Source organism: Gobio gobio (assembly GCF_949357685.1).
Source record: "Gobio gobio genome assembly, chromosome: 24".
Lineage (NCBI taxonomy): Eukaryota > Metazoa > Chordata > Actinopteri > Cypriniformes > Gobionidae > Gobio > Gobio gobio.
The window spans coordinates 31,424,889-31,446,778 of record NC_137120.1 but is presented as its reverse complement, the minus strand read 5'-3'; the positions used below and the strand labels follow the sequence as shown (position 1 = coordinate 31,446,778).

Sequence of the window (21,890 nt, the reverse complement as noted above, 5' to 3'; positions counted from 1 at the left end):
TTGTTGTTCTAATCTCTAGGTCTAAAATAAAAAAATTAAAAAACTATATTGATAAATAAAAATAGCAGCTAAAATTGCTCCGCAATTACTGTGTCTAAAAAACAGAAAGCATGATAAAGATAGAAAAGTTCACTACTAGATGAAATGTATTTTGTCTCCTCATCTAGAGATATGCAATTTATATGAATAATGATTAATATGTAGACATGAATACCCAGGAAAAAGTAGTCTTTAGGGGAGAGAGTGAAGAGGCGAGCGCTATGGAGAGCCAGTGTGGACAGAAAGAACACCACTAAACTAAAGATGACTGCTGCGATGTTCCACTTGGTCCAGAATTTCGTATATAGAATAACCTAAAACAAGACACAAAGAAGATAACACAATTATCACCATCACAGGTGTTTTCTCTGTAACCGTTTGTCATTTAAATATTGCAGCCTTTGTTTATGTCGTCTAGTTACCTCGACAGTGGTGGTGAGCACCGCACACGTTTCCACCGTTACCGCTAAGGTCTGAAAATCGAGAGCAGAGTACTGCAATATTCCCATAGGTATGAAGAAAAGGATGATGGAGGTGTAGAAGGAGTAGAGGAGCGTGACGGCCAGAACAAAAGGATTGAAAAGCTGCTTCTTCTGTCCAATCGAGTAGATCTCCGGCCAGCACAGACAGCTCTTGGCACTCACGTCCTATCCAAGAGACAATGTAAACGGATAGACTGACAGATGAACCAATCAGCTTTCGGATGTGTTGAGATTGGTCAAAACGCTCTTTATTTGGCTTACCTGTTCAAAAAAGCCCATGCACTGTATAGGCAGAGACGTGTACAGTGTTGAGTAGAGGCTAATAAACCAGCTCTCGTACATGGGCTGGAAAAGAGAACAGAAAATGCACCAAAATAAGCCGAGAATGTTGCATGTTGATTTAATCTCAAACAGATCTCAGTTTGACTGTAATAGCAGATATTTCCGCAACGCTGTTGGGGTTGGTGGGTGTAAAGTGGATCGAGTGACCTAGTTGCTCTATACCTGAGCGCTGAATCCATTGTAGAAACTGTACCAGATGTGCACCAGAGCAAAAGCAGTGGTTTTGTAGAGGAAATAGCGCAGAAGGGTGCAGATGCGGTAGTAGGACCAGTGCCCGTGCACCAGCAGCAGCCTGCGGAGGAAGCTGAACTGCGCCAGAGCGAAATCTGCATTCTGCACCGCCTGACTTCCCTCCACGCCGCAAAGACCCACGCCAATATGTGCCGCTGGTGAATATCGGAGATTTTTATTAATAAGCACAGCACAAATTTTATTCATTTAGCTGTGAACTAACAGTGAAAAAATGTCTCACTCTTGATCATGTTCACGTCGTTGGCGCCATCTCCGATTGCCATTGTAATCGAAGTCGAATGCTTCCTGACCATCTCGACCACTTCTGCCTTTTGTGCCGGGGTCACACGGCAGCACAGCACAGATTGGCACTGATCGGAGAGAGCAACAAACTTCGCCCCCCATTCTGGAGTTTTGGTCAATTCTACCTGTAGATAGTTAGACATAATGTGAGATATTATTACCGTTTTTTTATGGTAATATATTTAAAAATGTAATTTATCCCTGTGATGTCAAAGCTGAATTTGCAGCATCATTACTCAGTCCTTCCAGAAAAATTTGGCTTTTTTTTGTGATTGTTGCGGGCAAAAATCCTTGATTATGCGGCACGTTTTCTTAAAAAATGCGATGGAAAATGCGGGATATTTATGCAATTTTATGCTATAAAATTGCGGGAACTTGCAAAAACTGCGGTTTGATGAAAAAGAGAAGAAAAGCACTACATCACAGAAAGTGCTGGGAATATTTAAGTTCTCATCTTGTTTTATTGAAGACCTGAAAGGGTTAGTTCACCCAAAAATGAAAATTCTGTCATTAATTACTCACCCTAATGTCGTTGGACACCCGTAAGACCTCCGTTCATATTCGGAACACAAATGAAGATATTTTTGTTGAAAGCTGATGGCTGAGAAAGGCTTCAGATAGGCCTCCATTGGCATTCAGTACATTAATACTCCCAAGACCCATAAAAGGCACTTAAAACGTCGTTACAAAGTCCATCTCACCACAGTGACTCTACAATAATTTTACGATGCGACGACAATAGTTTTTGTGCGCCAAAAAAAAAAAAAATCACAATAACACCTTTATCCAGCTTGTTATTGTCTTCCGTGTGTGCCTCCACGACGCATGCGCGAGAATATGACGTAGCGCCAGCGTTCGGGAATCCATGAAATGCACACTTAAGCCCCATTTTGAGAACTACGCTGAGACCTAAAGCACGATCAATGTAGAATCCAACAGCTTAGACACGCGCGTCTTCCTCTGCTTGTAAACAAATCGCTTCTGGGTCATGTGTCCGAACGCCGGATCTGCGTCATATTCTGCTTCCCGTGGCCTGAAACTAGGCACTGCGCCGGGTGTATAATAGGGCCCATAAAGTCAGAATTATGATATAACCTCGCTATTACCTTTTCAGATGTCAGAATTGTGAGTTTATATGATATCTCACAATTCTGAGGGGGGAAAAAAAGGCAGAATTGTGAGATAAAAAGTCGCAATTAGCTTTTTTACTGTTTATTCAGTGGTGGAAACACGCTTCCATAATTTAAAGGGTTAGTTCACCAAAAAATGAAAATTCTGTCATTGATTACTTACCCTCATGTCGGTCGACACCTGTAAGACCTCCGTTCATCTTCGGAACAGAAATGAAGATATTTTAGTTGAAATCTGATGGCTCTGAAAGGCCTCCATTGGCACAATGCACGGTTCACTCTTAAGACCCTTAAAAGGTACTAAAGACGTCGTTACAAAGTCCATCTCACTACAGTGGTTCTACAATAACTTTATGGAGTGACGAGAATAGATTTTGTGCGACATATATAGTGATGACGATTTCAAAACACGGCATCATGAAGCTTCGAAGCGTTATGAATCAGTGAGTCGAATCATGATTCGGCTCGCGTGTCAAACCGCCAAACTGCTGAAATTTGGCGATCCAAACTGCTGAATCGACTCACTGATTCATAACGCTTCGAAGCTTCATGATGCCGTGTTTTGAAACTGTCATCACTATATAAGTCGTTATTTAGGGTTTTTTTGCGCACAAAAACTATTCTCGTCACTCCATAAAGTTATTGTAGAACTACTGTACTGAGATGGACTTTGTAACGAAGTCTTTAGTACCTTTTAAGGGTCTTGAGAGTGAACCGTGCCATTGTGCCAATGGAGGCCTTTCAGAGCCATCAGATTTCAACTAAAATATCTTCATTTGTGTTCCGAAGATGAACGGAGGTCTTACGGGTGTCGAACGATATGAGGGTAAGTAATTAATAACAGAAATTTCATTTTTGGGTGAACTAACCCTTTAATGAATCCTTTCTGAACAAAAAAAACTCACTGACCCTAAACTTTTGAATGGTAGAGAATTTATTTATTTATAAAATCTAAACTTTTGCTTTTAGATTTTCAGCTCCAAAAGCCTAAACCATTGGCTGTAAATAAATGCTCACCAGTTCAGGACCCGAGATGATTAGGGCAGTTTTGCTTTTGACTGCTCTCTTGTCTGTGATCCAAACCTCTGTCTCTTTAGACATGACACGAACATCTGGAGAAGGAGACTCTAGAAGCTGCCTGGAGATATTGACAACAGTCATGTTGTGTTATATCACGTGTGTATGTGTATCTTTGTGCATGTTCTAACCAGGTGCGATGACACAAATTCACAGCATCAAGTCATTCTGTCCTCACAAAGTCACAGCCAATCAGAACATATTCAACGCTTAAAAGACAGCTATATTGGCAGCATCGTGGATCAAATAAATGTCACTATGTGTGTGGCTATCTAGTGTGACGTGACAAAAATAGAAACTAATCAAAATGGCCAATTGGTTGTGAACCAGTTTGCATACTTCTACTATATTTTTAACTGGTGACATACACATTTTGTGGCTGCATCTAAAATTGCATTCTTCCCGTATATATTCAATATGTCCAAATTCATAAAACAATTGGCGAAAAATACCTGGATGATTTACTACTTCCGCCAATTTTCTGAAGTGCACATCCAGAGGACAATTTACTATCAAACAGGAGAGTTGTCAGTGAAAGGCAGTGAAATGAGACAAATGACGCCGGTTGGTCACATGACAATGACAACATGGTGAACATAGCAGTCATAAAATTGTGTCATTAGCTCAGATCCCCTTATTGCGTACTGTATACATGCAAGTTTTAGCTTTTTGCTAAATCCATAACCTTTCAAATTCAACTTTTAGTGTCAAGCATTTAAAAAGTTATTGCAATTTTAGAGGAAACAACAATATTGCTGTTATTTTTGCTATTTAATTTTTAATTTATGGTTAATTTTTTTTATTTGTTAAATACTTTGATGTTAATTTAATTATTATTATTGTAATTATTCTTACTAATTATTTAAATAATATAATTGTACATTTAAAAGCCTATTGCAATTTTGGAGGAAACAACAATATTGCTGTTATTTTTGCTATTTAATATTTAATTTAATGTTATTTAATTTTCATTTTTAATTTATTGTTAATTGTTTTAATGTTGATTTAATTATTATTATTATTTTTACTAAATGATAATAATGATAATTAAATGATATAATTATGCATTTAATCATTAATTTATTTTATTAATAACATTATTAATTAATAATAATAATACTTGTTATTTATTACATGATATAATTATATATAAATTAATGATTTTGTTGATCATATTAGATAATGCAATTATATTTATGATTTTATTCAACAATTTATTATTTTATTATTATTATTAATATACACATAAAAAAAATGCATACCATTTTCACAAAAATATGATGTAGGCCAAACTACGTGCTAGTTTTCGAATTGTGATAAGGCATTTGTCTTGTTGCATACTGCTTGTCACAGTCAAAGCTGATTCATACAAAAGTTCAGATTAGCATAAATTAAATGATGACTATTTTCTGACCTAAGCTCCTCCCCTTGAATCAGGGTTGTGTCTGGATCCATTAGTTTGCACGCATATCCCACATTTACAGCCGTTTCTGTGGGAAAGAAATAGCAGACAACATAAATTTCTTTTCATTTCGCTTCTTCAAACCAATTTATATGCTGAAACAGCACCTGTTTTGTCTCCCGTCAGCACCCACACCTTCACCCCCGCCCTCCGCAGGGCGGCGATGGTCTCGGGTACACCTTCCTGGAGACGATCCTCAATGGCCGTCACGCCCAACAGCTACACAAACAGGATTGTTTTATAACAGAATGCTACCTGCATTTAATAATTTGCCTTAAGTTGCCTCCAGAGACATATTTGTTTCATAATAACTCCCTTTGAGTACCGTTAAGTCTTTTTCCATTTGATCATGTATGTCTTCGAGCGCAGTCTCCTGGTTACCCGTCGCTGTGGCCGCCTGATTGAGGGCGCGGCTCCACTCCGTCCACAGGGCTTCAGGAACAGAGCGCACCGCCACACACAGAGTCCTCAGACAGCTCTGAGCAAACAGCTGCCAGTTGCACACACATCCAGACACATGAAGAACTGCGTCGTAAATCAGCTCTTACTCAGCCATGTTTTCTCTTAAAGTCGCCTCACCTCTAGAGCTCTCTCGGTACTCTCCTGAAGTGACCAGTCCCTATGAAGCCTCTCCAGAACCACCATATCTGCACCTTTACAGTACAGCTTCAACTGTCCTCCAGGGTCCCTCACTACACACACATACACACACACACCCATACAGTTAAGCCCAAAGTATACTTAGATTTGTATGCGTACACTAGGGTATGTGTACAGTGTGCATAATGTAAATTTAATCGTATGCATAGTATGTGCGGATACTATTTACAGAGCCCACATATATGCCTTGAATTTTTTGCCGCTAATTAGTTTGTCCCACACACTCTCATGGCAATTAGTAACCATTTACATTTTGGCAAATTGGTACAATCTCATTGGTACGTTTTCTTATGATCCACTAATTCCCCACTGACGGTTTGGTTTAGGGGTGGACCTTGTACAAATTCATATGAAATTGCCAACTCGTAAAACAGTTGTGTTCTCATAAAGTTGGGTTGAGACACAAAAAAATAGTACAAAAACATTTTTATCGCTAATATGCTGATACCTTCTGGAGAGAAATAGCTCAGACACTGGACACAGATGAATCTTTCTAGTGCGCATGTGTTCAGCGGACGCTACCAAATGGAGTAAGCTTTGAGAGATTACACGTTCGGCTTTATTGACTGCTAAGAGTTCACATCATAACTCAAGTATACTTTGGGTTGTACCTTCATAATATTTTAGAAATTTGAAAAATATAAATGGCAGTTTAAAAACAAACAGGTTTTTTGGACCCCATTGAGTTTCTTTCATTTAATTTCTTTCTTTAGTAAATTACAATTTTCATTTATTGGTGAACAAACACTTTAAAGGGTTAGTTCACCCAAAAATGAAAATTCTGTCATTAATTACTCATGTCGCTCCAAACCGGAATACAAATGAAGTTCTTTTTGATCAAGTCCGAGAGCTTTCTGTCTCTCCATTCACAGCTACACAACTACCACTTTGACGCTTCAAAAAGTCCATAAGGAGATCGTAAAACAAATCCATATGTATTGAGCGGTTTAGTCCAATTTTTCTGAAAAGACTCGATCGCTTTATATGATGAACAGAATTTAGGCTTTTATTCACATATAAACATTCATCAACTCACACATCGGTTGTGGTAAACGGAAACACGAGCATGTTCACTTGACGTGTGAGAACCAATGAGGTTCATTCTGGTGTTACACAGCACGTTTGAGCTTCAGCAAGAACCAATGAGGTTCATTTTCGTGTTACGCAGCACGTTTGAGCTTCAGCAAGAACCAATGAGGTTCATTCTCGTGTTACGCAGCACGTTTGAGCTTCAGCAAGAACCAATGAGGTTCATTTTCGTGTTACGCAGCACGTTTGAGCTTCAGCAAGAACCAATGAGGTTCATTCTCATGTTACGCAGCACGTTTGAGCTTCAGCAAGAAACAATGAGGTTCATTCTCGTGTTACGCAGCACGTTTGAGCCAATGAGGTTCATTCTCGTGTTACTCGTGTTATATAAAATGCAGTCCATACGCAGCACGTTTGAGCTTCAGCAAGAACCAATGAGGTTCATTCTCGTGTTACGCAGCACGGTTGAGCTTCAGCAAGAACCAATGAGGTTCATTCTCATGTAACGCAGCAAGTTTGAGCTTCAGCAAGAACCAATGAGGTTCATTCTCGTGTTACGCAGCACGTTTGAGCTTCAGCAAGAACCAATGAGGTTCATTCTAGTGTTATGCAGCACGTTTGAGCTTCAGCAAGAACCAATGAGGTTCATTCTCGTGTTACGCAGCACGTTTGAGCTTCAGCAAGAACCAATGAGGTTCATTCTCATGTTACGCAGCACGTTTGAGCTTCAGCAAGAACCAATGAGGTTCATTCTCATGTTACGCAGCACGTTTGAGCTTCAGCAAGAACCAATGAGGTTCATTTTCGTGTTACGCAGCACGTTTGAGCTTCAGCAAGAACCAATGAGGTTCATTCTCGTGTTACGCAGCACGTTTGAGCCAATGAGGTTCATTCTCGTGTTACTCGTGTTATATAAAATGCAGTCCATACGTAGCACGTTTGAGCTTCAGCAAGAACCAATGAGGTTCATTCTCGTGTTACGCAGCACGTTTGAGCTTCAGCAAGAACCAATGAGGTTCATTCTAGTGTTATGCAGCACGTTTGAGCTTCAGCAAGAACCAATGAGGTTCATTCTCGTGTTACGCAGCACGTTTGAGCTTCAGCAAGAACCAATGAGGTTCATTTTCGTGTTACGCAGCACGTTTGAGCTTCAGCAAGAACCAATGTGGTTAATTCTCGTGTTACGCAGCACGATTAAGCTTCAGCAAGAACCAATGAGGTTTGTTCTCAAGCAGGTTCAGTTGAGCTTCTGTTTATGTTTGCTGATCAATGTTTATATGTGAATAAAAGCCTAAATGTAAGAGCAGTTGTTGAAACTCACCCAGCACTGACATGCGTCTCCTCTTGCTGGTGAAGTCCAGGAGGGCCAGGAGCTGATAGTTTCGCGTGAGGCCCATCTCGCTGATGGTGAGAGTCTCACGTGTGCGAGACAGAAACACCAAACCGAGCTCCCGCGATGCACAGACCAGAGCTTCCTCATCTGGAGAGGCAGCCTGGTAATGAGGTAAACCTGTATTCAGAAAACACAATTTAGGGTTAATTTACTTTTTTGTCATGTCTTTCTATTTTATAATTGTTTTAGTGCAATTTTCCACCGGGAATCTGTTCATTAGGGTTAGAGTATCAAAAAGGTGTAAGCACCTATTGTATTTGTTCATGTTATTATTATTATTATTCTGCCTCTCAAACCTTCTAGCACCACAACAACTTAAATTACACCACTGTTCAAAAGTTTGGGGTCAGTAAGATTTGTATTTGAAGAAATTAATACTTTTATTCAACCAGGGGCCAGTTGCATAAACTAAGCCATTATGTTAAGACAGTGTCTTAAGATCTAGTATGAGCCACTAGCAGTTAGGCAAGTGGCATTCAGTCTTACTTTTCGTATCAAATTAGGCCAGTCTAGGTTTTTATGTAACTGATTTTAAAAAGTTATGAACAGTCTTAAAGAAAAAAATGTATGTCTAACTTGTAAGACTAGTCTTAATGGTTTATGCAACCGGCCCAAGGACTCATTAAATTGATTAAAAGTGACAGTAAAGACATTTGTAATGTAACTTTCAATTTGATATTCTATTCATCAAAGAATCCTGGAAAAAATGCATCACGGTTTCCACAGAAATATTAAACCATTTTCAACATTGATAAAAATAAAAATGTTTCTTGAACAGCAAATCAGCATATTAGAATGACATGTGACCCTTTTTTTTTTTTTTTTTTTTTACGTGAGATGTGTGATGTTTGATTGTTACTGTCAATTCTTGTTATCATTTTTAAAACTGTTTATTGAATGTTATATTTATCTTATTTATGTTTATTGTTTTTTTAGAGAATATGTTGTGACAAGGGCGCGTATAGTATGACCACATGAATTTCCCCTTGTGGGATAATAAAGTTCACCTTGACCTTGACCTTGAAGACTGGAGTAATGATGCTGGTATTTTAAATTGTAATAATATTTCACAATATTACTGTTTTACTGTATTTTTTAATGCAGTCTTGATGAGCATAAGAGACTTACTTTAAAAACACTTAAGAAATGGTACCCCAAACTTTCAAACAGTATTCTATGTTGTTGCTGATAACTTTTAATCTGCATGGTCAATAACCAATTTATTTAGACCAAACAGGAAATTAAGCTAAATGTGTGATGCTTTTGCACTGGGACCAATGTGCTGATGATCTATGTAAACTTTGGGGCCCCCTGGTGGCCAAAAGTTGTATATTCTAATCAAATCTATGTTATCGCTGTTTTATAACCAGCATTAACTTCTTGAGCAGTTTGAGCTCCAGCAGCTTGTCTGTTTGATCAGCCTTCACTCCCCACGTGCATCAATGAGCCATGACCCTGTCGGCGGTTCACCGCTGTTCCTTCCGTGGACCACTTTTGATAAATACTGACCACTGCAGACCAGTAACACCCCACAAGATGATGAAAATCTATTTTATCGCTGCCCCTGTAATTATATCTTGCAGCTATATTTTCATCATTTCACCTTCCTTACCTCTAGCAAATACAATGTTGTGATAAATGGTGATAATGGCAGAATAAATGGCATTTCTACCAACCATCCCTCCACTCGCTCATGACAGTGTGGCAAAGGGCCAGAGCGGTGAAGAACTCTTGGCACTCCGGGCTGCTTCGTGCACGCAGCTTGTCCACCAATCTCTGGTCAGAAAACTTCAGTCCGCCAAAGGAAAACCGGTTCCAGCTTAAGTCTAGTGGCTTGATATAGAAATAAAATAGCTTTATAAATAAAAGTGTGCGTTTTTTTTAGTCTGGGTCAGTAGATAAAAATGTATCTTTTAAACCCTACCTTGGATTCCCCTGCCATGTCACCTGAACAAACAGACAGATGTAATTATTGACATTTTAAAATATAGAAAGCTGAAAAGAGTGTCAAAGAAATTGACGGACCGTAAATGTGTCCGGCGATGAAGCACTGACGAAAAAGCAGACGGTTTTGCGTGAGAGTGCCGGTCTTGTCGCTGAGCAGGTGGCCCACCTGACCCAATTCCTCATTCAGGGTGGTTGTACGGGCCTGAGCGGGGCTGTTATTGTCCTCCCAGTACATCTCAACATCCCAGCCAATCATGAGACAGTGCACCATGTGGATCACTTCAAATCTGGTGTGGGACAATGAATCAGTGAGCAAAATATTCAGAGATAAAAGGATCGCAAATCGTGAAAATATGGAGAGCCGCTGTTACGTTATATAGAGAGACATGGGCATAGAAGGACTAAGCAAAATGATGTAGCCCCAGAAGCTGAGGAAGCCCATGTAGGCAGGAGAGGAGTCACGCTGCAAGACAGAGACAACGTCGTACTGAGGGGTAACCCTGAACTCAAAAACCCCCGCGCCCACAGCGAGGAGGATAGCCGCTGTCAGCATGAAGAGCAGCATCTGAAACATGATAAATAGTGATTTACACAGGGAATATTTCAAGACAAATCCATAATAAGAAACATTTATAAGTTATACATAATATAATATTGGTTTGTAATCCTCAGGTGGTCAAACTAAATAACAAATATTGCAAAATACATAAAATGACCACTGCAGACCGGGAACACCCCACAAGAGCTGCAGTTTTGGAGATGCTCTGACCCAGTCGTCTAGCCATCACAATTTGGCCCTTGTCAAACTCGCTCAAATACGCTTGCCCATTTTTCCTGGCACATCAACTTGGAGGACAAAATGTTCACTTGCTGCCTAATATATCCCACCCACTAACAGGTCCCTTTGATGAAGAGATAATCAGTTGTTTTTCACTTCACCTCATAATGTTATGCCTGATCGGTGTATATATACACAGTCCAGAATGAGTAACAACACTGCCTTAAGTACTTCTCATTACAATTAATAAAATAACTGATTATGAAAAAATAGGATATTTACATATGATTTTATTTGTTCTATATAGTCAAGAAGGTCAAGGGGTAATTACACACATTAATGCACTTAAAGCAAGCTATTGTTCAAGCTAGGTAAATTTTACGTTAGATAATCGTTGAAATAGTTTCTATATCAACTAAGAGTTATAAAGTTTCTTTCTATCTCTTACCACCAACACGGTTTTGTTAAGTAATATTTCCACCCGAGTTTTCTTCAGTGTCAGATGGCCACAGTTTTGCAGAATTTTACTATCCGAGCCTGTTGAGGTCAAAGAAATTCAAAATTTAATTTTTAATTTTTCTCAGCCCATTTCTACTGAACCTCTTAAGGGACATGGTGATGATATTTCAATGCTTTTGCGTTCCCCCGAGAAACTTTGCATTCTCGCAAAGAACTCAAAAGTTTTGCAAGAAAAAGTTACTCAGGGCTATGCAAAATATTGGCAAGAGAATGCAAAACATTGACATAATGACACATTTTTCCTCCCTTCTCGTGTTTTTTTTCCATCACCATGCCCCTTTAGTCAACATTCACCTTAATAGCACGGATTTGACTAACCTGTGTATATAGCTAGTCCATAGGCTGTGTCTGTGTTTCGCAGTACAGTTCCTCGGAGGAGCAGGTGGTCTGTGTCCAGAAGGTGGCTCTCTCCTTTCCAATGTAACTCACCTTTGAAAGAATGCAGGTTACCATTTGGTTCCTCACACCACACAATACCTAAGGTACAAAGAGAGAGAGCTAAAGCTCCAAAGGTAAGAGAAATGAATAGAAAGCTTATCTTTTAGTCACTGCGAATGAATGACTCCAATGTTTACCCAAAGAGTCCATACAAACCATCAAAAGACCCCAGGTTTTGCTTAGCTGAATCTCCATTTAGCTCAGCATGGGTTACAGTCAGAGCCTGGCGAAACTTTAAGTTGGTTTCTCTGCAAACAGCCGAATAATACAGTAAAAACATGCTACATTAGAGCTAATTCTCCACAACATGGTATATTTGAGGGGGTTTTTCCCACCATAACATACAAGTTTATAAAAATGTTTATAGAACTGCTTTGAATATTACAGTAACCATGTATTCATCATTTTTGTGTTATGTCATTCTGAGTAGGTTAGCCCAAACAGCCGGATAATACAGTGAAACTGTACTACATTAGCATTAGAGCTAATTTTCCACAACATGGTATATTTGAGTTTTTTTTCCACCATAACATACAAGTTCATAAAAATGTTTATAGAACTGATTTGAATATCACAGTAACCATGTATTCATAATTTTTGTGTGTGATGTCATTCTGAGTAGGTTAGCCCAAACAGCCGAATAATACAGTGAAACTGTACTACATTAGCATTAGAGCTAATTTTCCACAACATGGTATATTTGAGGGGTTTTTTCACCATAACTTACAAGTTCATACAAAAAAGTTTATAGAACTGCTTTGAATATCACAGTAACCATGTATTCATAATTTTTGTGTGTGATGTCATTCTGAGTAGTTTAGCCCGAATAATACTGTGAAAACATACTACATTAGCATTATAGCTAATTTTCCACAACATGGTATATTTGAGGGTTTTTTTCAACCATAACATGCAAGTTCATAAAAATGTTTATAGAACTGCTTTAAATATCACAGTAACCATGTATTCATCATTTTTGTGTGATGTCATTCTGAGTAGTTTAGCCCAAAACAGCCGTGAAACTGTATTACATTAGCATTAGAGCTAATTTTCCTCAACATATATATTTGAGGGTTTTTTTTCACCATAATATACAAGTTCATAAGAAACAACTGTTTCGAACTTCTTTGAATATCAGTGACCATTTATTTATATTTTTTGTGTGTGATTTTGAGTAGTTTAACCCAAACAGCTGTCCAGGATGAGATGCGCTCTTTACCCATCGATATCTGCTGTTTCTACATAGCAAAGGCTGTGTGGCTCAGTGCTGCACAAGAGTAGCAGATCTGCCTGGGATAAACAGGAGAAAATGTATGGTTGTCAAACGTAGCTAAACATGTCTGTAGTTAACCTGAATGTAGGAAATTACTTAATCTATCCACTACATAACTTTGAGACCAAAAATTATTTGGTATTTGTATCTAACACAAAGAAAATGTATATTTATGCGTGACTAAGGGGTCCAGATACTTTATTGGGCCGCTTTAGCCGGGTTAGAAACACAGATGCACACACTCACAGGTATAACCTGGTCCTTATGAATCCGGAGAATATCACCAACACGTACGTCTTTCCACTTAACAGTTTTGAAGCTGCAAAGGAGATATTCAAGATTCAAAAGATTCTCTGTAAATCTAGATCAGATGATGATGATGTGTTTGTTTTGTTTCTGAGCTTTGGTCTCAACTATCTCCAGGCCAGTATTACTCACCCCTCAGGAGTGAGAATGTCACACGGGCGTTGGTTAATTTGCGCATCACTGCGTCGCCGGCCCTGAGAGACGTAGGAGCAAAGGGAGAATGATGCATAGATGTGGGAGTGAGGGGGAAATGGCTGAAAACTGAGATACTACTGGTCTTCAAACTTCTAGATAAGTGAAAGTCGTTTAAAAGTATTGGTTGAGAGAATGACAAGAATGATAGACTTACCACATCAGTAGCCAGATCTTTAAATCCGCGCACAAGCAAAACAAGCAGCAAAGGAAGCATTGTGCTGTACCAAGGGATGGTCGCAATTATAGGAACACACTGTAAATGAAACCAAAGATGTACAAAACAGCTTACATTTTCATATAATATAATATAATTAATATAATATAATCTATACACCGATCAGGCATAACATTATGAAGTGAATAACACTGATTATCTCTTTATCACGGCACCTGTTAGTGGGTGGGATATATTAGGCAGCAAAAATTTGTCCTCAGAGTTGATGTGTTAGAAGCAGGAAAATTGGGCAAGCGTAAGGATTTGAGTGAGTTTGACAAGGGCCAAATTGTGATGGCTAGACGACTGGGTCAGAGCATCTCCAAAACTGTAGTTCTTGTGGAGTGTTCCTGGTCTGCAGTGGTCAGTATCTATCAAAAGTGGTTCAAGAAAGGAACAATGGTGAACCGGCGACAGGGTCATGGGCGGCCAACGCTCATTGATGCACATGGGGAGCGAAGGCTGGCCTGTGTGGTCCGATCAAACAGACGAGCTACTGTAGCTCAAATTGCTCAAGAAGTTAATGCTGGTTCTGATAGAAAGGTGTCAGAATACACAGTGCATCGCAGTTTATTGCGTATGGGGCTGCATAGCCGCAGACCAGTCAGAGTGCCCATGCTGACCCATGTCCACTGCCGAAAGAGCCAACAGTAGGAACGTGAGGATCAGAACTGGACCACGAAGCAATGGAAGAAGGTGGCCTGGTCTGATGAATCACGTTACAACACATGGATGCACTATGGGAAGAAGGCAAGCCGGCAGAGGCAGTGTGATGCTTTAGGCAATGTTCTGCAAGGAGACTTTGGGTCCTGCCATCCATGTGGATGTTACTTTGACACATACCACCTACCTAAGCATTGTTGCAGACCGTGTACACCCCTTCATGGAAACGGTATTCCCTGGTGGTTGTGGCCTCTTCCAGCAGGATAAGGCGCCCTGCCACAAAGCAAAAGTGGTTTAGGAATGGTTTGAGGAGCAAAGTTTGAGGTGTGTGACCTGGTCTCCAGATCTCAATCCAATCGAGCATCTGTGGGATGTGCTGAACAAACAAGTCCGATCCATGGATGCACCATCTCGCAACTTACAGGACTTAAAGGATCTGCTGCTAAAATCTTGGTGCCAAATACCACAGCACACCTGCAGGGGTCTAGTGGAGTCCATGCCTTGACGGGTCAGGGCTGTTTTGGCAGCAAAAGCCAACACAATCATATTACACGGTCATTATGTTATGCCTGATCGTTGTGTATATAATATAAATTGTACACACACACACTCAAATATACACTAAAGTTTTAAACACCCAAATCTTTAGCCTAAAATGTTATATTACATTTTAAAACAAAGAAACACAATAATGTAAAATGAATAAGAAATATTTAATATTCTGCACTCCATGAAGAACTGTGGCTCTGTTTTTATATGTATGTGTGTGTGTGCGTTTATGTGTGTGTATGTGTACGTATACGTGTACATGTGTATGTATGTGTACATGTGTATATATATGTATGTATGTATATGTGTGTGTGTGTGTGTGTGTGTGTGTGTGTGTGTGTGTGTGTGTGTGTGTGGGCATGTTTTCGTGAAATATCAAGACACAAATGTGTATAATGACATGGGTATGACATAGGTATTACAAAAAGAGGGTGAAATATGAGGACGTTCCCCATGTCCTCACTTTTCAAAATGCTTATAAATCACACAGAATGAGTTTTTTTTCACAGAAAGTGAACTGCACAGTCTCCTGTGAGGGTTAGGTTTAGGGACAGGGGCAGTGTAAGGGGATAGAAAATACGGTTTGTACGGTATAAAAACCATTACGCCTATGGAATGTCCTCACATTTCACAAAAACAAACGTGTGTGTGTGTGTGTGTGTGTGTGTGTGTGTGTGTGTGTGTGTGTGTGTGTGTGTGTGTGTGTGTGTGTGTGTGTGTGTGTGTGTGTGTGTGTGTGTGTGTGAGAAATATGAAGCCAATTCATCATGCCATTTCCAATAAAGACTCAAATAAAAGGGGGTCAAGAATAAAGGATAGTATAGCCAATATTACAATTGTCAAGTTTTGAGTTGAAACTCAAATATTTACTCTATAAGAATTAAGTGATCTTTTTATGATTTCTCATTTATCTAATTTATTGTAACAAAGGGAGATTGTCATGACTATGTAATTATCTTTTTTCAAACATCAGGTGTTTTCAACTCCCTATTTGCAAAAGAGCATGTGTCATTCATCATGAACTCGAGCGGCCACCTTGAACTCAGTATTCATGGGGGGAAAAATGTGCTAGTCAAATATTCCTCATGGGTTTGTGTATTAAAGAGATGGGTTAAAAAAAACTCCACAAACCTGCAAAACCACAATAAGTAGGAAGAAAAGATTTGCCGCTCGTTGGAACTGCTCATACAGATTAAGAGGCAAAAAGGTCAGTGGGGTGTATTTGTAGCTCCGCACCACATTGTCCTGGCAACAAAACCCATTAGAAACATGTCAAACAATGAATAAAACTGGGTACTTGCTTTCAAACAACTGAAAACATCAACATATGAAGCTGAAGGCAGCCCAAAGGTATCTAATGTTGTTTAATGCTTCCATAACTACTTCTCCCTAGCCAATATGAATCAAAACTCTTTCTCACGTACAGCGTAACGCCCCCAGCGGAAACATAGGAAAGATTTGCGGCGACAGGACTGATGAAAATGATGGCCGTTGGCCCGTACCTCCCAACTGACTCCTGAGGGGTTCAAGTAAAGAAAAGATGATTGAACATCACATCATCCTAAACATGTTAGAAAGGAATCGGCCACTTCTTTTCAGATATTTCCAGACCCATCCAAAGTACTTGCTTTAATTGTGTGCCTGAAATGTTACTTCTTTTTTCACCCAGATCTAGTTCATCTTCAGCATCTTCTAGTTCACCAGAGATGGTAAAAGTCACAAATGAACCATGTTTAGATATTAATTGCAAAAAAAGAATAAATAGATAAAGATTTACATTTCTACTGCTTGTAAAATAGGCAGAAAAAGGTTTATCTGGTTCAATATTAATCAAATAATAATTAATAATGCATGTTTAATACCATAATTGGAGTAATATAAAAAGCATGCATTTAATACATAATTTTCCTGAAATGGTTTACAGATTGTGATTTCTGTTATATTTATTTTCGCATGCAAAGTGTGAATTATGGACACTAGACTCAAATGTATTGCTCAAAATGTGGAGAAAATAAGGCTTTTTTTACATTTCATAAAAGTAACATTCTATAAAGACATATTTTAGGGGGATAAACATAGGAATCACTTAAAAAAAAAAACATGTTTCTCACCCGGTATCAGAGGTATGGAGTGCCATCTAATTCATCATGCCATTTCCAATAAAGACTCAAATCAAATAGGGTCAAGAATAAAGGATATCATAGCCAATATTACAATTGTCAAGAACTCCAAGATTTATGAGTTGAAACTCAAATATTTACTCTATACGAATTAAGTGATCTTTTTATGGTTTCTCGTTTTTCTTATTTATTGTAACAAAGGGTGTTTGTCATTTTCAGTCATGATTCATCATGAACACCCGGTATCAGAGGTATGGAGTGCCATTTAATTATATTTTCAAGCTTTAAAAAAAACGAAGTCTTCCGAATTTGTCTTCCGTTTGTAGAAATGCTCAGATGTTGGTCTGTCTTAAAGGGTTAGTTCACCCAAAAATTCTGTCATTAATTACTCACCCTCATGTCGTTCCAAACCCGTAAGACGTTCATATTCACAACAAAAATTAAGATATTTTTGATAAAATCGGAGAGCTCTCTGAACCACCCATACGCAACTTCATTGCAACTTTCAAGGCCCAGAAAGGTAGGAAAAACATTGTTAAAATAGTCCATGTGTCTCCAGTGGTTCAACCTTAATGTTATGAAGTGACGAGAAAACTCTTGTGCATAAAAGACAAACAAAAATAACGACTTTATTCAACAATTTCTTCACGCTGTTGACTTAGTAAATACAGTGCAGCGCTTCCGAGTTACGCCAGAACACCGGTTTACCATTGGCCGATGCTGTTCACGTGAGCACCACGACGCATGCGTGTGATGCTGACGCAGGAGCTGGCCAACATAAACTGCGGAGGAGACTGACACAGACATTAAATTGTTGAATAAATTTGTTATTTTTGTTTGTTTGTTGCGCACAGATAGTATTCTCGTCGCTTCATAAAATTAAAGAGATAGTTCACCCAAAAATTAAAATTAGCCCGTGATTTACTCAACCTCAAGTCATCCTAGGTGTATATGACATTCTTCTTTCAGACGAATAAAATCTGAGTTATATTAAAAATGTTCTGGCTAATCGATGCGTTTGTGTAAGAAAAATATCCATATTTAAAACTTTATAAAGTAAAGTTCCAGCCGTTCGCCTTACGTGAAAAAGTGTTGAAAGTTCCTTCTCGCAATTCAAGATGCGTTCGTGACGTGTGACGAGCATACCTGTCCTGGTCGCGTTAAGGCCAATTTATACTTCTGCGTCGAGTGCACGCAGAGGGTACGGCGTACCCTACGCATAGACGCGTTGGATACGCCGTACCCTACGCCGTAGCCTGACGCGCACCTCTCCAAAAATGTAACAACGCGTCAATTCTACGCGGACCGCAAGCGCTGTGATTGGTCTGCCAGAACCCTTCCCTCAGGTCAATAAATAAATAAAAAATCTGCGATAGGAGTGTGTGTGTGTGTGTGTGTGTGTGTGTGTGTGTGTGTGTCCAGAAATTGGATGATAGTTCCTTACGTCTGCTATAACACACTATTTTTCAGTCCAGCGATTCTTTATGGTAGTAAATAAATACATAGATCCGCTGAGTATAGTTTATTTATTTTCTCATTAAAACCAAAGATGTTAATCAGTAATTGTATATCAAGAACAGGGACACATTAGGGTATATTTCGTGAATGAAGTCTCCGCAACAACAATCGCTTGCTGAGCCACCGCTGCTGAAAACAGCGGCCACGAGCTCCGCATAGTTTCACAAATGCATTCCAGCGCCAGATCGCCTTATTTAACTTTACTAATCAACTAGAGATGCTAAATTTGTATTAGATACAACAACTCAAGCTGCAAGAAAAGCCGCTCTCTCACTGCTGCTGATATTCCGACATGAATGTACAGATTCTACACATCAAGCTGCTTCTTCTTCGGCTGTTGTCTTGATTACACCAACATGCCCGAGGACACTGCCTCCTAGCGTCTGCATGTGGAATTGCACATTGACGCAGACAACAGCGCAGAAGTATAAATGCTCACGACGGCGTCGGCTACGCGCGTAGCCTACGGCGTACACTCGACGCAGAAGTATAAATGGGCCTTTAGTCTTTAGATCGGCAGAGGCACTTTTTCCATAAATTGAATACGGAAGGTGGTCGTACGAAACTTTACTTTATAAAGTTTTAAAAATTGATATGTTTCTTACACAAACGCATCGATTTGCTTCAGAAGGCCTCTGAAGCAAATTTTTGGGTGAACTATCCCTTTAAAGGATTAGTTCACTTCAAAATGAAAATTTCCTGATGTTTTACTCACCCCCATCTCATCCAAGGTGTTCGTGTATTTCTTTCTTCACTCGAAAAGAAATTACGCTTTTTGAGGAAAACATGCCAGGATTTTTCTCCACATCATAAACCGCGTTTCCACTACAGAAACTTTCCCTAGGAACTAGGGACTTTGGGGTGGTACTCTGTGTGTTTCGACCGCAGGAACCAGGGTCTAAATTAAGTTCCAGGTAAATATTTCCCCCTCCAAACGGCCCTGCTCGCGAGGTAGTACTTTTTCAAAGTTCAGGAACTTTCGGGGGTGGGACTTGGGCACTGAACAGCATTTTATTTCAATCGGCATTTTTAAAAGTCTTGCGAGGTTCGTTCTGCAGTAAATATCAGTCTTGCTCTTTCTGTCTGATGGCGCGCGTTGTCTCAGCAATCACACAGCCAATGTCCGTAATAGCTGATAAATAACATACGTTGTCTTATTTTAAATCTAGCTTTTTTGAGCTTTCAGAATACGCTTTAGTATCAGTGCTTGTCTCTTTTCCGCCATTTTGTTAATTACATCTTTAGTAAACCGATACATAACTAGCAAAAGCAGCGCTGCTTGCATCTCCTCCATACTTGTTATTGTTGCAGACAGTATTGCACAAGAATTATTTCTGTCCGTCGCTGACTGGGAGGAACAGTCGCGCGCAGTCCCACGTCTCTGGACTAATTTGCCTAATCTTCACGGTACTTTAGACCACAGTGGAAACGCAGACAGTAGCAGGTCAGAGGAAAAAAAATTCCTGTAAAAAAAAGTTCCTGGTACAAATTGTTCCGGGTAATTTCGGTGGAAACGGGGCTATTGACTTCCATGGCAACCAAAATGTTGAAGGTCCAAATCAATGCACTTTCAAAGGGCTTCAAAAGCTCTGCACGACCCCAGACGAGGAATAGGGTCTTATCTAGCGAAACGGTCGGTCATTTCCCCCCCCAAAAAAGTTTACACTTATTAACCTAAATTGCTCATCTTGCGCTGCTCTGCGACGCGCCACTGATTGCGCAATCACGTCGGAAAGGTCACGTTAGACGTAGGCGGAAGTACCCACCCAAGCGAACGTGCGAGGACTAATACAAACCCCCTTTACCAAAAAACACTATCTTCAACTTCAAAATCGTCTGGAATTTTGTATTAGTCTCACATGTGCGCTTTGTAAACACGGGGGCGGTACTTCCGCCTACGTCTAGCATGACCTTTCCGACGTGATTTCGCAATCCTTGGCACATTGCAGAGCAGCGCAAGATGAGCAATGTAGGTTGAAAAGACCCTATTCCTCAGCTGGGATCGTGCAGAGCCTTTGAAGCCCTTCCTTTGAAACTGCATTGATTTGGACCTTCAACATTTTGGTTGCCATGGAAGTCTATGATGTGGAAAAAAATCCTGGAATGTTTTCCTCAAAAAAACGTAATTTCTTTTCGACTTAAGAATGAAAGACATGAACATCTTGGATGAGATGGGGGTGAGTAAAACATCAGGAAATTTTAGGTTTGAACTTTGAATTTAAGGTTGAACCCCTGTAGTCACTTGGACTATTTACTGTATGTACAAATGCTATTATTTAGCCTCAAAAAACTCACGTTAACCAACACATTATTTTAAATGGTAAGAAAAACATGTTGAATTACTGCTGATTTCTGTAGTTATACATTCTTTTCCTTTTTCTATTTTTACAGAAAAATCTGTAAAATATTAATCAAAATGTTATGTAAAATGACACATTATTCTGTAAAAATACAGAAAAATTCCCCTGAAAATACAGAAATTTGATGTAATACCAAAATACAAGCAATTCCCAATAGTAGAAATTTAAATTACAGCAAATATCTGTAAAACAACAAGCATTTCATTGTATAATGACAAAACAGGAAAATTCGGTAAAAAATACAGACCATTATTTGTAAAAATTACATTTATTTTTTTTACAGTGTATGTCTTTACTACCTTTCTGGTCCTTAAAAGTGTTAATTAAATTGCTGTCTATGGAGGGGTCAGAGAGCTCTCGGATTTCATGAAAAATATCTTCATTTGTGCTCTGAAGATGAACCAAGGTCTTATGGGTTTGGAACGACATGAGGGCGGGTAAATTAATGACAGAATTTTCCTTTTTGTGTGAACTAACCCTTTAAGGCTTGTGAATGTACTGAAATGAATAATTATATAAGCTGTTTGAAAGATAAAAGAATATCAGTAATAACCAACCTCTCTCAGTCTTGCTTACGGCCATGATGGAGTAACACACATAGACTGTGGAAAAGAAAGATGAAAACCATATTAACAGAGGTCAGTTGACAGTGGCCCGTCTCACGGGCACAAACATAAAATCTGTAATTCATTAGACTGTTTCCATGCTCACCTGGGACAAATAGACAATAAGAGTCAACAAAAAACTAGCATGTCATGTATTATAACATAAATAAATGTTATAATATACTTTAGTTGTATTTTTTTTTTTAAATGTTGTTAGTACTTTTTAATAAAATATATAGTTTATAAATTAATAAAAT

General features: G+C 39.1%; 1 protein-coding gene across 1 annotated transcript in view; it reads right to left on the bottom strand.

The window, feature by feature from the left end:
• Window positions 1-21,890, bottom strand: part of atp8b3 (ATPase phospholipid transporting 8B3) — a gene marked incomplete at both ends in the record, with an annotated part of 30,785 nt that overhangs the window by 1,936 nt on the left and 6,959 nt on the right. The window contains 19 exons of the mRNA XM_079807070.1: window positions 215-353; window positions 462-686; window positions 783-866; window positions 1,026-1,249; window positions 1,336-1,522; window positions 3,545-3,665; window positions 5,019-5,094; window positions 5,174-5,285; window positions 5,392-5,556; window positions 5,646-5,758; window positions 8,077-8,265; window positions 9,825-9,981; window positions 10,073-10,095; window positions 10,204-10,382; window positions 10,467-10,660; window positions 13,350-13,422; window positions 13,542-13,603; window positions 13,759-13,857; window positions 16,162-16,275. Of these exons, the coding sequence (XP_079663196.1) occupies window positions 215-353; window positions 462-686; window positions 783-866; window positions 1,026-1,249; window positions 1,336-1,522; window positions 3,545-3,665; window positions 5,019-5,094; window positions 5,174-5,285; window positions 5,392-5,556; window positions 5,646-5,758; window positions 8,077-8,265; window positions 9,825-9,981; window positions 10,073-10,095; window positions 10,204-10,382; window positions 10,467-10,660; window positions 13,350-13,422; window positions 13,542-13,603; window positions 13,759-13,857; window positions 16,162-16,275 (2,536 nt within the window). The remainder of the gene's footprint in view (window positions 1-214; window positions 354-461; window positions 687-782; window positions 867-1,025; window positions 1,250-1,335; window positions 1,523-3,544; window positions 3,666-5,018; window positions 5,095-5,173; window positions 5,286-5,391; window positions 5,557-5,645; window positions 5,759-8,076; window positions 8,266-9,824; window positions 9,982-10,072; window positions 10,096-10,203; window positions 10,383-10,466; window positions 10,661-13,349; window positions 13,423-13,541; window positions 13,604-13,758; window positions 13,858-16,161; window positions 16,276-21,890) is intronic.